The sequence below is a fragment of the Pygocentrus nattereri genome, chromosome 1 (assembly GCF_015220715.1).
Source record: "Pygocentrus nattereri isolate fPygNat1 chromosome 1, fPygNat1.pri, whole genome shotgun sequence".
Classification (NCBI taxonomy): domain Eukaryota; kingdom Metazoa; phylum Chordata; class Actinopteri; order Characiformes; family Serrasalmidae; genus Pygocentrus; species Pygocentrus nattereri.
Genome location: NC_051211.1, coordinates 20,677,205 through 20,695,566, shown reverse-complemented (window position 1 = coordinate 20,695,566; position 18,362 = coordinate 20,677,205). Strand labels below are relative to the sequence as shown.

The following is an 18,362-nucleotide window of genomic DNA, read 5'->3' as shown; positions in this document are numbered from 1 at the left end:
AAGATATTTCTTTTTTGAATAATATGCCCTTTTTGGTAAACAACAATGTAAAATGATCATTATTAACAAATACTTAAGTCCTTGTCTAGAATCACTGACCAGAGTTCCACGAGGACATGTAGTGAATGATGACTGGGTGTATTAAGTTTGTCAGATAAGTATCAGTTGCTCTGAAGTTTGAACTGTGAGCAGAACATTTTGCTGACACTCCATCGCTCAAACAAACCCCATAGCGAACAGTGTTGAGTTTAGTTACACTCTTTAAAAAGATGGGTCTTCAAGGGTTTTATGAAGTTTTATGTGGTCTAAATAAAACCATGAATGGTTTGGATGATTTAAAGGTTCTTTGCATCATGAAAAGGTTCTTCAGATTCAAAAAGGGTTCTATATAGCACCAAAAAGGGTTGTTCTATTGATGCTGTCAAGCTCTTTTTGGTGCTTGGTATAGAACCATCTACAACAGATTCTTCATCAATTTGAAGAAAGCTATCACAACGCAACAAATTTGCTAAATTTCCTTCGGGATCAATAAAGTATCTATCTATCTATCTATCTATCTATCTATCTATCTATCTATCTATCTATCTATCTATCTATCTATCTATCTATCTATCTATCTATCTATCTATCTATCTATCTATCTAAACCCATTAATCTTGCAAAGGGTTTGTTGAGTGTTCATGGTTTCATATAGATACATCTTCTTTGCTAAACAACCCTTGCAGAGTCACTTTTTTTAAGTCTGTAATTAAGTAGTATGAGAAGATTCTGCTTGCTTTAAATAGCTATTAAAATGAATGAATTTGAAGATGGTTTTTCAGAGGTATGCCAGACTCATTCAACTAAAAGGCACATCTTTGTTCACAGCTACTGATTTCTAAACTCTATAAACTTGTGTGTCAATGTTTAAATTCTTGCCTTTGAACACAACTATTGTGGTTGTTTACTATAAAAAAGACATCCTTCAAAAAGGAGGACCACTTCCACAGCAGTGGCTATATAAGGAATGGGCCACAGTGGTACTGGAGGGCTGCAGTCCAGCATAGTTTAACGATTTCCTCACTAAATTGGGGATGGGGATCTGATTCACAATGCAGGATTTCACAATTAGCCTGATAGCGTAGGCTAAAAAACAGCCTGTCCAGTAGGAGAAGAGCTTGCAGAGATATCCTGTTTTGTGAAATACCCATCTGCTATTTAACTGATCAGTTAGATCAGGTATGTATGAGCACAAAAATTGTCAAACTGCCCTCCAGGACCATAATTGTCCATGTTGCTTAAATCTTGCTGTGCTCAATTTTACTTGCCAATACAGAGACTAAATCAAACCATTTCTTTTTGCACATTTTTCTTGTTTTTTTTTTTCCACCCTGAAGTCCACTTATTAGGTTTATGTGTTTTTGTACCAAGAACAGTCAGAATTCAATGTAACATTATTATTTTTATTAATATTTGGAATTGCGATTGTAGTATAGCCATTGCCTCCTAAAATAGAATATTAATTGGTTCCGTTATGCCGTTCTTGTATGTGAGCTACCAATCAAACAACGTTCTTCGTAAGGCTAACAGAAGAAAATGAGCAGGAGCACAGGTAAGCACGCTTTACGCTTTGGAGGTGAACAGAATTAGCAGAGGCTGGGTCTATTATCTGGGCTGGGTCTAGGATTTTGTATTGAGGAATACTTAACATTCAGAATCATTCGGTTATCCTCCATCCTGTACATCAAGCAGTCAAATCAGACAGTCGTTATTTTACACTTCAACAATCATTCCCACAATTATTCCATCAATTAGTCACTCATAAAATATAAGTGGTGTTTCTGATTGTTCTGCATTGTCTTGTTTATTGCTATTGTCTTGTCTAGTGCTTACCTGTATTGTTTATTGTGGACACATACAGAGCTGTGTAGAATCATAGCACCACCACTGTGAGGAAAAATAAACAATTTTGAACCTTGACTCCGACACAGGGCGGCACGGTGGTGTGGTGGGTAGCGCTGTCGCCTCACATCGAGGAGGGCCTAGGTTCGATTCCCCGGCCAGGCGGCCAAGGTCCTCTCTGTGTGGAGTTTGTGGGTTTCCTCTGGGTTCTCTGGTTTCCTCCCACAGTCCAAAGACATGCAGTCAGGCCAATTGGACATGCTGCCTTCCGCCCGAAGACTGCTGGGATAGGCTCCAGCATCCCCCCACGACCCTGACGGAGAAGTGGCTTAGAAAATGGATGGATGGATGGATGGACTCTGACACAATTTTTTCACATCTAATATAATCAGCTTTGTAAATCATAATTTGCTACATTCCACTTCTCCTTATTCGTCTACAGCAGTGGTCACCAACACTTCCTGAAGATCTACCTTCCTGCAGAGTCCAGTTCCAACCACAATCTGCCACACCTGCTAAAGACATTCTTCGGAAGTTCTTGATTGGTTGGATCAGATGCATTAGTGTTAGGAAAGTGGGAGCAACATGTTAAATGCAGGAACTAGACCAGGAGTCAGCAGCTTGTGCTTCTTTTACTGCCCTGTTGCGGCGCCACAGCTGAATTAGATTTTTAGGTAAAAAATAAAATAATCATCCTTTGCAGTAAAATAAAACTCTGCTGATCGTTACAACACTGTTTTAACACTAAATGGTCTTTAACACTGGAGTAAATGTAGCCTATAACTGCTAATTCACCAACTTTTGTGTGCAGACTGCTGGTCAGCTAGCAATGCAGTAGTGCTGACAATTTCACCTAGCTAGTTGCTAATGAAAAGGCAAAGAGAAAAATTTAAGATGAACAGCGATAATTTGGAGACATATTGACTTATTTGCATTTGTAAGTTCCCCAGCTGGTTTCCTGATATGTTTAATCTGCAATGAGAAACAATTTCTCGTTTGAATTTTCCCTTCCAGCTTAAATAGTCTGGCAGTTCCATTCTAGCGCCTCAGGCACCATTTAAGGTGGAACAGGAAAATACGAACAAGAATCTGATTTCAGACTCATAAAAAGTTGAACGTTGAGAGACATTTTACAAGAAATTTCCTACTGGAGATGTGAGAAAATGGGCTATATCTGAGGTAAGTAAGACTGCGTTTTCATTTATATTATATTTTTTAGACTATACTAGTACATACTGAGACATACTTACAGCCAAGAAGGTAAAATGGATGTAAAATGTTGTGGCTGCCAAGGTGGTTTGATTTTTGTTGAAAGGACAAAATGACTCTTCTTAACGTTTGGGTTGCCGACACCTGTACTAGACTGTGCAGGAAAGTAGTTCTCCAGGAGGAGGGTTGGTGGGTACTGCTTAATGGATTCCATTCTCTCCAACCACTGCTTCATATTTAGTCTTTCCCTCACAGTCTTTCAGCTCACTGTTTTCTCCTGTTCTCTCAGCATATTTCATCAACTCCCTCCTTCTCATCTCTCTCCAGAGCATCCTCTATCTCGTCCATCTCTCTCTCGCAGTCCTCACAGCCCTGTGTTCCGCAGCCTCCCACCAGCACCAGTCCATGGGGGTTCATTCCCTCTACCATAACCCCAGCTTGCCCCTCTTCCCTGGAGGGCCATGCGGCATCAATCAGTGTGCCCTTCTGGCACTGCTGAAGGAGTCGGTTTACAGAGTAAACACTGCTGCCAGGACGGGCTGTGATGACTTCATCATAAGGGGGTGCATGGGTGGCAGCGCGGGCCTCTTCCAGGCGAATGCGGGTGCGGTGCTTCATCTCGATCAACGTCTTCGTGTACGAGTTGAGGGTGAAGACAGCAGCTGCCATGCAGCAGCTGAAAGAAATCCAGGCCATGCTAAGAGCAAATAGAGATTTAGTTTTAGCATGAAAATCACAAATAATCACAATAATCACAGAAATGACTTTGAGGTAGCGCAGCATGTTACACTTTGTTACACTTTCTCATGTGCATCACAGGTCATTTGCAGTAAAGAACAACAGTCAGTGGCGTGCTTAATAATAATACGTATTGTGCAGAGCCTGCTAACAACAAGCAGTGTTACGGTTGGGACAGTATGTGGAATGAAAACATTTTAAAAGAGGTGAAGCAATCATGCTCTAGTATAAAAGAAGCATCCCGGAAAGTCTATAAGCAAGCAGGGGTCAAGGCTTGGCACTTTACCAAAAAATGCATCAGCTAAAAATCCGTCATTTTAAGACCAAAGTTCCTCAATGAGAGTTTGCAAGTATTTTATGTATTTCATCCTGTATAGTGCACAATATTATCAAAAGTCAGTGAATCCAAGAAAATCTTTGTGCATAAAGGGAAAGACTGAAAAACACTGAATGCCCATGATCCTCAGAAGGCACTGCACTAAAATAACATGGTTATGCTGCTGAACATTTGTTCAACAGACGAATGGCAAAAGAATTGTGCTTTAAAAGCTGGATTATTTGGTGTCTTCAGTCACCCTATAGACACACACACACACACATATATATATTTGTTATAACAAAACATCTAGATTTCTTCATACAACATATAGACGTCTTACGCAAAAGACCAGCCATAGTCCCAGGTCTGTGGTCTCCAGTCTTTAGGGCCTATGCTGACAGTCAGTTGAAACACTGTAGTGTACATCATATGAGCCACCATTCCCATCATTCCTGAAAGAAGGAGAAGGACTTTAAATGTAAAACATGGAATACAATAACATTCAATTTCAGAGAGAAAAAATTAGAGAAAGAGAGAAAGAGAGAGAGAGAGAGAGAAAGAGAGAGAGACAGAGAGAGAGAGACAGAAAACGAGAGAGAGAAAGAGAGTGCGTGCAAGAAAGAGAAGTAGACACGATTAGAGAGCAAAGGATTAAATGCATGGATGCCTGAGTTTCTGTAAAAAAAGGCAAATCCACTACAGTGTAATTCCTCTAAGTAAAGTGGCTGTTTTAAAAAAATGTCAAGTTTAATAAACATCAAATAAAATGTTCATATAACAGCTACATTCTGCTAACGTATCATATGAAGTATAAGAAATACAATAAAAATACAATTTTAAGAGAAATTACTTTTTGGAAAAAAACATTCATTTGAGACCAACTGCAAAATATACAAAATTGCAGGGCACTGCAGAACAATGTTTATCAGTCCACAAAAAGACCAAGACTGCTTTATAATGCTTTGTTTTAGTATAAACTTTTGTAATTAAAACATTATTTCTTGTTCATTTTAGGCATGAAAAGTTTGACAGAGTATTAAGTGCATTAAGTAGCTGTAAAGATGTGTGGAATAAGACAATGGAAGGCAGTTCAGGGGAAAGACAACATAAAGCTGGAGTAAAACAAGTAAATCACTATACTAATAGCTGATGCCAGGAGCCGATGGGAAAAGATTCCACTGACCAAACTAACACAGGTAAGTCTGAGAACTCACTTAATTTCATTGAAACAACACAACTAATTCAGTTTCAGTGACGTATGTATTTGTTAAAGGGGAATTTTTCTAAATTTCTGCATTATTACATAGTTCCGATGTAAACAGTCATTCAGAGTGGTTTAGTTCTAGAGAATTTTAGAGTGAGAATTGTTCATAGTGGTGGTGAAAGGAACCAGACATCTAAAAGCCTTACACACAGTTAATACACGAAGCTGTCATGGATACGCTGCTTGATATCTGAATCTGACACATTGTTTTACAATATATTTGCAACAATCTTTTGCTTAAAATGTTTTTAATACAATAACGGCAGAGAGATACTAGAAGAGCATTATGAGGCAAAATAGTCTCCAAAAAATCGATTTTTTCCAGACTTACCACCATTGTTACATAAAAGGACGTGTGCATGTTCACTGGTGATTTTGGATAATAAAGAAAAACACTATATTTGTGCTGAAAACATTGCCATTCTTAGTTCTCGTGACCACCGCTGTGTAGAAATCAATGCAGCATTTCACACCAAACCACTTTGAATGGCTTTGTTAACACCCCAATGACTGAGCTATGCAGAGGTTTTGAAAAATTGGTGGATTTCCCCCTTTTTAAGCAATGAGAGCAAACCGATTAACCCCAAAAGCAATTTCATTCTTTTTTTAAGTGTACAGATACACATTAAATAAAAAGGAACAACTGCACAAAGACTGATTTACAATAAAACCTCTGGAAGGACGATCTCTCAAATCAATCCTACATTGCTCTGGGCTGAGCTCCGGATTTTTCTGTACCCAGCCAATCCTCCCAAATCAACACTCTTCAAAATAAAAGTGTCAAAAATGGCTCTTTGTGTGATACCATAGAAGAACCACATTTGGTTCCTTAAAGAACCTTTCAGTGCATGGTTCTTTATAGATGATGGTGGATGGTTATTTGTAAAAGAGATCTGTTAGTGTAAAGAACTTCCACAAAATATATATATTACCAATTTGAGAACCATATTTTCAAGACAAGAACCATCCAGGAACCTTTATTTAAAGAGTGAAGCATTAAACTCCAGTTTAAGGCTTATTCACTGTCACTAAGGCATTGAAACGAGTCACCTCACCAGACAGAACGGTGCAAATGGCAGCAAAGGCATTGATCTTGAGTGAGTACATCTCCTTATTTAAGCACAATAACAGCATCTCCACCAACATCATGAGGAATCCCATGGCCAGCAGAGTGATGTACATGAACTCTGAGACCACAGATAGCCAAAGAACCCCTAAAGGTGGCCAGAAAGAAAGCAGGAATGTAAGTTGTTCCAGCTTGTTACCAGAATATTGTTACGTCACACTATGGCACAAATTCATGAAGCCATTCTGGTGATATACAGTCTTATAATTATAAAGTAACTGTAGTTTTAAGAAACCATATACCTTTACAATTGCCCTGTAAAATTCATACACCTGGAGAATATTTTTACCTTGCGTTTCTCCAGGAGTCAATTCGATGAAACTTCGGCATTTTTCTCCTGGAACAAATGAATGAAAGACACTTTTCGGTTTAGATTTCAAACCCAATGATAAGCTTTCAAATAATTTTTTAAAACCATTTGTTAATGTGTTCTTGTCAACATTTGGATAAAACCAAAAGTATTTTTGATTTTAGAATACGCTTTGGAAGAGGTTGTCGGACACAAGTCTCAGCGGTGTTACAAAAAGAAGAGAAGGCCAAATGCCAGTGAGTTGCAAGCAGATGTGCCTTGTAATCTGGTTTCTGGCTCAGTCCATTAAGCTCTCACACATACAATGATGCCAAAGTTGTATTAAAAAGATCAGGTTCTTCTTTTGGTTTTTTATTTTTATAAGGTTGCTTATTAGGCAATGAATCTCCAGTCTACAATTGATGTCCATTTAATCTTTTATCAGTTCTACGTACCATATAGGTGCACCTACAATTACAGACTGTAGTCCAACTGTTCCTCTGCACACCTTGTTAGCCCCCTTTTACCCTGTTCTTTAATGAGCAAGACCCCCACAGGACCACCACAGAGCAGATATTATTTGGGTGGTGCATCATTCTCAGCACTGCAGTGACACTAACATAGTGGTGTTCTGTTAGAGTGGGTTAAGCTGCTACGAGTGGATCAGACACATCAGTGCTGCTGGAGTTTTGAGAATAGTCAACACACCAAAAATATCCAGCCAACAGTTTCCTGTGACCACTGATGATATACTGTGCAGAGACCCACTTGATTTTCACATTCCACGGGTCTTCAAACTTTTCTTCAGGGCCTCTATAAAGGGTCCACATTTTTGCTCCAACCCAAATCACAATACAAAAGGATGGAGCTAAAATGTGGATCATCTGATGGGCCCCGAGAGCTGGTTTGTTATGGCATATTCAGATGCTCCTGATGGCTTGATGAACAGACTCTGTGAGTGGTGAAATTATTTTGTAAAGAATTAAAAAATGGTCAATATCAGTGACTGTTATTAAAAAAGAAGCTTAAAGCTTTTGAAAATATTTGAAAAATGTTTGTGGTTAAAATAGATAAATATGTGGTGCTTGTGCTGGTTGTTTGTCAGTTTAATTCAGTACTTTAAAAATGCTTTCAAGAACAAAAGGTAGGCCTATAGATTCTTTTCCAATTAATCTCACCAGATTGGAACCAGGTTCTTTGGATGTTTGTGGATGACAGCAATGTTTTTTTATAGTGCTACAGATTCTGAGTAGATTTGAGGTCAGTACTTTGACCAATGCAGGACATTCACTTTTTGTTTTATGAGCCACAGTTTTGTTTTAACTGTGTGTTTGCATGGTATCACTATACTGTTGAAAAGTTCTCCTACAGTACTTTCCCATATTTACTTATTTATTTCTTTTTTATCAAGATGCCCCAGTCGTGCTGATGAAAAATATCCCCACAGCACAATACTGCCACCACCATACTTCATTGAAGGAAAGATATAGTATATCTGATATACAATGTAAGGTTTGTACCTGTCACAATGCTTTCAATTTTGGATAAAAAGCTCTATCTTGGCCTTGTTCAACCGCAAAACATTTCCCACATCTGGGACGAGTCACTCATGTTTTCTTTAAAGTCTGCCATAACATTCAAAATCTTGTCATCATTTAGTACTGGGCTCTCTGTGGTGTCCCTCACAAGTGTAAATTATGCTCAGATGCTCAGTTCTGAGTCTGGTTTGATTTTGGTTTGAATTTATACATTGGAATGACTATTTCTATAACTATATCATATTCTTCAGTTTCCATTCTCTTTAACATTACAAGCAGAAAATTATTTAGTCTTTGTTAAGAATGTTTTTCATCTAAGCTTGGAGCTTCCAAAGGGTTTGAATACATATGCATCCAGTGTCTCGTTTTTCATTTTCCTTAAAATATCTTTAAATAACTTACTTTGGTTTTGAAAATTATTATTTTATTAATGTTACTTTGACAAGATAAATTTGAAATTTACATCTTAGCGAGCACAGATCTAGAGCTCTTACCTTCACTCTCATTGTGTTTCTCACACGACAACCAGAAACCAGTGTGAAAGTATCGAAGCATGTATTTGTCCTCTCCTGTCTCCCAGATGTAGTGGACTGCATTGGCCAGTTTCTTTGCTCTTATAAGGGCTTGTTCCTCCTTCTGCTTTGGGGACAATGTCACATTGGATTCAGACTTTTTGGGGTCTGGTGTGGGACTCTCTGTGTGCAGGTTTGAGGTGGACAAAAAATGGATTAATGTTTGTGAGTATGAACATACAGTATTTCACATGTAAGAAATATACATACAAAAATCCTGATAGAGTATATAGAAGCCACAATATATTTTACCCAGCATTAATACACTCTTAAAAAAGATGGTTCTTCAAGGGTTCTAAGGAAAATGGTTCTATACAGAACCATGAACATTCAAAGAAACCTAAAGAGTTATTCGCATCATGAAATGGTTCCTTAGATTAATTGAGAATGTGCTGTAGATGGTTCTATGAAGGGCTCTATATAGCACCAAAAAGGGTTCTTCTATCTTTACAACATTAAGCTTGTTACAATAGAAGTACCCTTTTTAGTGCTATATAAAACCCTAAACTCAGCAGGGAGATAGATCTCTAGGACCAAGATTGGGCGCCTGGATTCATACCTGCAAAGTTTATTTTTCTCCTGTTTTTTTACTAAAACATCCAACCAAGTTCATATCATTGTAAAATGAAACAGCAAACAAATATGCTAATGCTAAGGATCGTCCAATTGATACCACATTACTCACTGCCAACAAAGCAAATCTTTTTACTTTTATTTCATGGCTCTGGAAACAAAACTTCAAATGTCCAATTTTTACATAATTTGAAAATGCCAACTGCCATTCACTTTGTGTAAAAATTTTAAAACAAACAGTCCAAAATGACTTATATTGAAATTTATATTTAAAATTTTTTCCTGTAAAAGGCCTTTTTGGAAATACAAGGTTTTTTTCTCCAACAGTCGTGAACAGTTTTATTCGAAAACAATTTATATCCATTTATAACTATTTTGGATATAACATCAATTTTAAAGTGGTCCATAATGCTTTTTGCCACAGTACCTTTGATATATATACCACTCTACTGAATTATTTCAAACTGCAGTCCCACAACAAAAACACTATTTAAAAAACAGTAACATTTTCTATGAATACAATGTAAGAGCATCTCTAAGAGCATCTACAAACACATTCTTAACATATTACAATGCAGGTACTGTTATTGTGCCAAAGAAAACATAATATGATATGATATAAGATATAAGATTGTCAGTTATTTGTCAGCTCTATGTAAAGTGAGACATATAGGTTTACTTGCCGCATGGAACCTGCATGGAGGCCTTCTCACCACAGGCCTTAGGGCTGGTCCTTCTGCACTTTAGTCCTGAATATTTTGATGCCAGCCCAGAACAAGTTATTCTGCCCAGAGTTATTTTAAACTCAAGGACCCATCAGGCCCTTTCCCTGAAACCTCTGTGACATCACACTGAGAATGAATTACTATGGAGTGAATTATTTGATTGATTACTACAGTGATGCTAATTTCTGCTAGTATTCTGCTAGTCAGCTTGAAGCCTCAATCACACTGGAGGAGGCCTTAGTATAAAATGTCTCACTTTACTTAGAGCTGTCAAATACAGCTTAGAAGCTCAAAGGGGTTATAATATTACATCTATTAATAACAATCTGTTCCCTTAATAGCAAGTACATAAAGGTGTTCTGTGTGTATGACTAGGCAGATTTGTTAGTCATAATGCTCTCTACAAGCTCAGAGTTTCTTTGGAAAAATCTAACATTGCTTATAAAACATTATGTTAAAAAATTCATAATGCATAATATACACTGCTACAAAGTGAAATGCGTTTTTTATGAATATTTGTAAATATTTATAAATATTAAAGGCCATGTTTATGATGCCTTATGGATGCATTATAGCATGTTATGAATGTGTTTGTAGATTCTTATAGGCACGTAAGAAGGTGTTAAAACTATGGTGTAACATGGTGTCAAAAACTATAAAGTATTCAGACCATAGACATTTACGAAGACTATGTTATGATCTATTTAAACTCAAAGCATTAATTAAGATAGTAATAATGGTATTAATTAAGATAGTAATGATAAAGACAAATCAACAACTCTGACAGTACTATTCTTGTTTCCTTGTTTTAGATGGAAACAAAAAGGTTCAATTCTTCCAAATCTAGTGGGAAATTGGCCAATCAGGAATTGTTTTACTCAGTGCTACCTAGGTAAATACAGTTAACCAAGCTTTGCTATTGGTTAACATTTCAAGATCTGAAGAGAACGCCTAATGTGTTGCATGAACCATTAGCATAATCACAAACTGGCATGGAATCAACTAATCATGTTTTAATTTCCAACAGGCGGGATCAATGTTGTGAGGAAAAAATGTCACATTAGGCCTCCTGGAAGCCCTTGATATGTTACTGATATTGAAGAAAATCAGCAGCCTAGTAAATGGGTTGTTGAATAGGTTGAATAGGTTGAAATGGACACCAGCGACAGCTCTACACCAGAGCTCTCTCCTGAATCATTGTGAAACTTAGCTTAGCGTCAATGAACTAGGAGAATGCCATAGGGATGCTAGCAGAAATGAGCATTATGGTAGAAATTGGTTTTTGCTTCAAGCTTTGACTGAGCACTGACATGTATGGCTTCAACTGAAGGCCTCACACTCAAAAAAGATGGTTCATCAAGGGTTTTTTTAGTAAAGGCAATGGTTCTATTTAGAACCATGAGTTCTACTTAGCTCCATTTCATGCCATTTCTTTGCATGGTGAAATGGTTCTTCAGATTGATGGAGAATGTGTGGTAGAAGGTTTTTCATTGACATTTTTGAAAATGGTTCTAAACAGCACCAAAAGAGATTGTACTGTTACAAGCTTGACATTGTAACAATATCAGAATCCTTTTTGGTGCAGAATAATGTAGAATTGTTTTTTTAAGAACCACCTACAACACATTTTTCCTCACTGTGAAGAACCATTTCACCATGCAGAGAAACATTTAAGCATTCCACATAGATAGTTCTAAATAGAACCATTGCCATTAGTAAAGAACCCTTGGAGAACCATCCTTTTGAAGTATGTATCGATGACAGTTTCAGTTTGTCACTGAGTTTTGCAAATGGGATGTGTATGTTTAAAAACCTCCACATAACATAAAGGTCCTGTACCAATGATAGGTTATTGGAGTCAAACATCCAAGCCAAGAACCATTGAGGAACCTTGGTTTTTTAAGAGTGTATTTCTGTAAGAATTGTTCTTACCAGTAGTGTAGGGCTGGCTGTTGTTCTGGCCACAGTTCTTCATTTTTACAGGAGAGAGGCAGAGAGGTTTCACCACTTTGTGGGTTCCTTCACACCAGTAAGAGGTGCAGAAGGCCAGCACGGAGAGAGTTAGGGCCAGAGAGGTTAGAGAGAGGGACAGCAGGGAACGATTACGCCTGGACATGTGCTCCAACATGATGGAATGAGACAGGAAAAGGGAGACAGAAAACAAAGGCCAGATGTTTTTCTACTGGTGGGTATAAAGAGCAGAAGGGATGTGGTCAGTCCTGAGAAGAAACATTGTACAGTCTTCTACAGGGTTTCAGAGGAAAGAGAGCAAAGCAAAGGAAACTAGATAGGAAGACACAGTGGTGTGAGATGCACTGAGTGATGTGGGCGGAGCTTGTTTGTGCAGGTCATGCACAGGCGGATTTAGAGGGCTCTCAGGACCAGATTGAAGGAGGTTTAATATCAAGAGGAGGAGTGGTGTAAACAGCAGAGGAATAAACAGAGGAGCTGAAGAAGTAAACAAGCTGAATAGCAAAGGTCAGAAAAGCTGTGGAACAAGAGCTGTGGATTAAGAGAGGGAGGACAAGAGAAGAGACAGATGTGCTGAGATGGCAACGGGCTTCAGTTTGTTTCCAGCTGGATGCTGCACATCAGCACACCATCCATAAGTGTTGCCAAAGTGCTGATGGATCTCAGAAGCAATGGCATTAATGTCCACAGACTGAGACTCTTCTACTCGAGTCACTTAACCATCAGCTCATGACTGATGGATCCTCAAAGTTCTTTGTTATGAAGAACGTTCAGGAGAATGTACCGTGAGGTGTCACTTCTCACTCATGCTTGTGTCACTGTGAAGAAGGTCCTGAACAATTATGCCATTACACAATCATTCATTTGTCTAATCTTCTCCGTCTGTACTTTCTCCTCCTCCTTTGTGTACTTTGAGAGATTAGTTTCCTGGGGTGATTAAGATTTCTCCTGTTTCTTACTCATTCCACGTCTCAAGCACTACTGCCGTTTCTTTTTAATCCTTTATGATTTAGGTCTCTCAGAGAAAGGTACGTCTGTTCTGTCTATTCATCCTTTGTTTTCAGCAGCTGGCCAAGACACCTGAACCAAGAGATGAAACCAGAGAGATCAGTGTGAGATAGCAGTTTGCGTCAGAATTAGATATAAAGTCCATTATGAGTTTGTTAGGAGTTATTTCATTATTCTTTCCTTCATGATGGCAAAAAGGAGTCATTATAAGGAGAAGAAATGCAATATTTGCAGTGTTAGAGTGCTCTCATATTTATTATTATAAATTAAATTGTTGATTTTAAATTGTTATAACTTTATTGTGGTGTGTCTTCAATCTTGGCTGCTTTGCTTGGTTTTGCTGTTTGTCTGTTTTAAATATCATGCCATCCTCAATTTGTTGTCTCTTGTCTTACCTGTATGGTATTAATACTTTATTCAGAACCTCATGTCCCAGAAAAAAATGTATATCATCACTGTCCAAAGAAAAACAAGTGTCTTTAAAATAGTAACTGTGCAGCAGTGGGTGGAAACAAGCTTTGCATCTAATTTAAAATGAATTTTATTTAAAATTAATTTTAAAGGGCAGCTGCTGTGCTCAAATGATGCAGAAAAATAAAATACATCCATCTTTCTGTCTATCTAGTATGGTAATAATAATAATAATAACACAGCAGGATAAATAAAATGAAAGATCCTCCTTAAATCTTATAAATCTCCTTAAATCTTATAATCCTCCTTAGCATCTTATAAAAATATACTGAATAAATTCATTAACATGGTGATTTATGTTCAATTAAAACACAGTTGTTTATTTTTGAGTCTTTGAACCAGAGCATGGATGGAGCAAAACAAGTAAATTAAAAGTATTTGAAGTTGGCTGCTCCAATCTCAAACAGTCACAGAGCTAAACTGAATGTGGACACGCAACACCACCAAACGGATTGCAGTTATATAAAAGCAGTTTGGTGGTAGACACATGCAAAAAATGATTCTAATAAGTTACTCCACAGGTTGTAAATAATCAGTTGGGCTGTGGGTAGCTGTAAATACAAATTTAAATGGAGCTGTAGCGATAAAATGATAAGAATCAGAATAAGAGGTGGAGATCAAAAGGCAGATAATGACAAAATTATCTGTCCGTGGATGATTACAGAATGCTGTGTACTGCTTGTTTAGAATTCTCACATAAAATAAAACATCATTCATTTTAATACATTTTACTATCTACTATTTAAAAATGATGTTATATTTTCATCTGCATTGCATAAGATACACTCTCAGAATAAAAGGTGCTGAAAGGTGATGTCACTGGGGTGATAGCCTCAAGGGTACATTTCAGTACCTTTAGGCAGGGTTGAACATAATTGTACCATAATCCATTGCAACTATATTTTTTAAGTTGCATTCACTCCACACACCCTCTGTCACCTCCAGCCTTCTGCTCTGCTTTAAACATCAGGTTAAGTCCAAATATGTGCCTACAGGGAAAAACCTATCTAAGATACAGTTGGACATTAAAACCAGTTTTTCTGACAATGTATTACTGCACATAAAATAACAAAAGAAGTTAATGCAGCAAGGGATTACAAACGTGTAGAAAATTTATATTTTTTGAAAATGTATATTTCAATATGAGTGCAAAGGCAAAAATCTTACTGTGCTACATTTAGTAACACTAAATGTCTCCATCACTCATGCATAAAGCTCTACTGACCCATTTATCCTTCCGTTTCCATCTCTTTTCCTAAAGAATTATTCACAAACAGTCAAAAATAACATACCTTTTTTAGACAGACTTTACATTTCCATCCTCCTGTTATTCTCTTCTCCTTTCTTTTTCTCCTTCCTGTCTTCATCACATTCTCTTGAATGAGTTTCTATCACAAACTCACCCAGATTCCTCTTAATCCGCCTAAGTCCATCTGTTCCTTCTCCACCCTTTTTCTCCCTATTTCGGCCGAATCTTGAGCATCATCCCCTTTATTCTCTCTTTCTTTTTTCTGAATCATTCCATTGCAGATTTTTCCCTCCCAGAAAAAAAACTTTGTAATCATGATGATTACCTCATGTCCTCCTAGCAGGCTTGTATCAACCTCATCTGTTCAACCTCTTTCAACACTTAAACTGAAAAAAATGCACTGGGATCTCATCTCTTGAACAACAATAGGCTAGTACAGGGGTCGGCATCCCACATGTTAAGAAGAGCTATTTTGTCAAGTTTCAACAACCATCTTGGGAACCACAACATTTTATGTCCATTTTATTGAACTAATTTTTTTTCATCTTGGCTGCAAATATGTCTCAGTATGTGCTAATGTCCTAGCATAGACTAACACATTTAGCTAATATAAACAAAAACACAGATTTACTTTGCTCTAATTTTAGCTTTACCTCAGCTATAGATGTTTTCCTTGCATCTCCATCAGGAAACGTTTCCTTAAAATTAGAACAGTTTCTTGTAAAATGTCTCTCAACGTTTGACTTTTTACACGGCTGAAGTCGCCTCTCACCGGCCAACTTCTTGTTCGAATTTCCCCGTTCCATCTTAAGTGATGCCTGGTGTGCAAGAATGTAGCTAACTATGTAGCGAACTGTTGTGCCATTTAAAGTGGAATGGGAAAATTCGAACAAGAAGCTGGTGAATGTGAAACTGACAATCTTCGTGACTTTTTAGTGTTTTTCAGTTCCTCATTACAGATTAAACATATCAGGAAACCAGCTGGAGCGATGATAAACGTAAATATGTCAATTAATCTCTAAATTATTGATGTTCATCTTAAATCTTTCTCTTATTATTATACACTAAACAGCCACTTCATTAAGTCCACCTCCTTGTAGCTACATTCATTGTCTATTTTATCAGCTCCACATATCATATAGATGGGCTTTGTAGTTCTACAAATCCAGACTGTAGTCCATCTGTTTCTCTGCATACTTTGTTTCACCCTTTGACCCTGTTCTTCAGTGGTCAGGACCCCCACAGGACCATCACATAGCAGGTATTATTTGGGTCGTGGATCATTCTGAGAACTGCAGTTGTACTGGCGTGGTGTGTTAGCGTTTGTTGCACTAGTACGAGTGGATCAGACACAGCAGTGCAGCTGGAGTTTTTATATATGGGGCCACTCACTGTCCACTCTATTAGACACTCCTACCTTGTCAGTCCACCTTGTAGATGTAAAGTCAGAGACGATGGCTCATCTATTGCTGCACAGTTTGTGTTGGTCATCCTCTAGTCCTTCTTCAGTGGTCACAGGACGTTGTTATCGGGATATTTTGGTTGGGGGGGTTATTCTCAGTCCAGCAGGGACACTGAGGTGTTTAAATAATATGAACAAAATAGCACATCTGTCTCATGCATCTCTTAATTATATCCCAAACCGACTCACTTCACTGTATAAGATCACAATTTCCACATGAGTTGGAAAATTTGTTATTTATCTTCATATAAAAAGTGAAAACATACATCACAGTATTTGACCTGTCAAGAGGCATCATTTCTTTTTTTCATTTTGGCTATGTATAGTCATTATTATTATTATTATTATTATAAGCAAAATTTCTGAAAAACAGTCTATTTAAATGTGCATGCAGGTGCAGCACATCTAAAAAGTACAGTTTAGTGTCATCATTAAACGCACAACATGCACTTCACCACCAGATGTCACCCATGTGTGCGATGAATGATGCTTCAAGTAGTGAATTTTCAATGCAGTGATTCAAAAAGGGTCAAATCTTGGCAGGTGGACTGTTTGACAAGCGCATCTGCTGAGTACACAGTCACAACTATTTGTACAGTTCTCCAGTTAACTTATGTGAGCTGAGCACGGTTGGCTTGGCCACCTTGTTAACAAACATAGTGAGCGAGGTCACACTATCACAAGCTTCAAAGATTTTACCCAGTTAATGCCCAGTTTAAACAATGTTATACTAATAAAGACATGATGACAATAGTAGATAATTCACTTACATACACATCATTCTCTTTAAATACTCTTTGAACGCTCTTGCAGTCATCGGATTCATCTGTTCGGGAATGGGGTTAGAAGCAACAGCCACCCTGGGCACGCAGTGGCTTATGCCCATGGCTGGAAAACTGATTTTCACATTCAGAGGCCCTCCACTTAACCTGTCCAGTGGTTCCTCTGTAATAGCACAAGTCGGTCATCTATAAGCTCAGAGGACCTTCCCCATTCCGACAGAGAGGTTCCTATGACTGAGAGTCGCAAAATTTGTGGGACTGTTAGAAAATCCTTAAAGTTTAAGGAGTTTGTTATGTGAGTTTTACCACTTTTTTATATGTTGTGATTATTTTATTAAGAGCTACACTTCCATCCCTATGGTCACACTAAATCACACGTTCATGTATACATAACTGTATTTGCGAGGTATTTCTAGATGAGCAAGGGATGACTGTAGCATTATTTTTGTACTTGGGACTTTTATTGTGAAAGCCACATACTTTTGTGGAGGGAAAAACAGTAAGTCTAAATTTAAAGCAGATTTCTGCTAGATTGCAAATTATGAATTTTCTAAATATTCTGATAAAAAGTTGCTGCAAATATAAAAAGACCACCTGTCCTTTTGCATGAGTTTAATAAGTGAATGCATAAACTATATGTAAGAAAGTGAATGTATAAAGTAGCACCCAAAGAACTCAAAGAAAACCTTGTGTGGAATTGCCACTATTTCACTATCAACATTTCATATAAAACCTCAGAAGACATGTAGGGGCTCAATGGTCATTTTGGAGCTTCTGCTTGTTCTCTCTGCCTGTTAAGGATCTCTGATGCATAGTTGTGGTCCAGATGTGTTATGCTGTCCATCAAAAGCATTTCATTGGCTATTAAAGTCTCAACATTTCTTTCTTTATTCTCTAGCTGTGAAATGCAAACACCAACAATTCTTGTGGAGCCCAAGTGAGCATTGTGGTTTGTGAGATCTGGAGGTCCATAATGAGGGGTATTATCTTGAAATTCTCTCTAAGGGTAAGTTCATGTCACATCACCTGATTTCTGCAAAAGTTATCAACTGAACATATCAAATGTTCGTAATACTTTCAGCAAATAAAAGTCATAGTGTCCATATTGTGCAAAACTTTAGACTTATTGGTTTCGGAGCTACAGAGATTTTGAATCAAATCATTACTGAACACACTTTGTAGCAA

At 37.6% G+C, this 18,362-nt stretch overlaps 1 protein-coding gene across 1 annotated transcript; it reads right to left on the bottom strand.

Annotated features, from left to right (window-relative positions):
• Positions 1-3,140: 3,140 nt before the first annotated feature.
• Positions 3,141-15,050, bottom strand: si:ch211-232m10.6 (uncharacterized protein LOC572203 homolog). Its single transcript, XM_017718581.2, has 7 exons — positions 14,977-15,050; positions 12,167-13,285; positions 8,859-9,059; positions 6,827-6,874; positions 6,467-6,625; positions 4,488-4,599; positions 3,141-3,787 (listed from the first exon to the last, which is right to left on the bottom strand). Exons 2-7 carry the CDS (start codon positions 12,360-12,362, stop codon positions 3,376-3,378), a joined length of 1,128 nt encoding a protein of 375 aa, XP_017574070.1. The 5' UTR covers positions 12,363-13,285; positions 14,977-15,050; the 3' UTR covers positions 3,141-3,375.
• Positions 15,051-18,362: the final 3,312 nt, after the last annotated feature.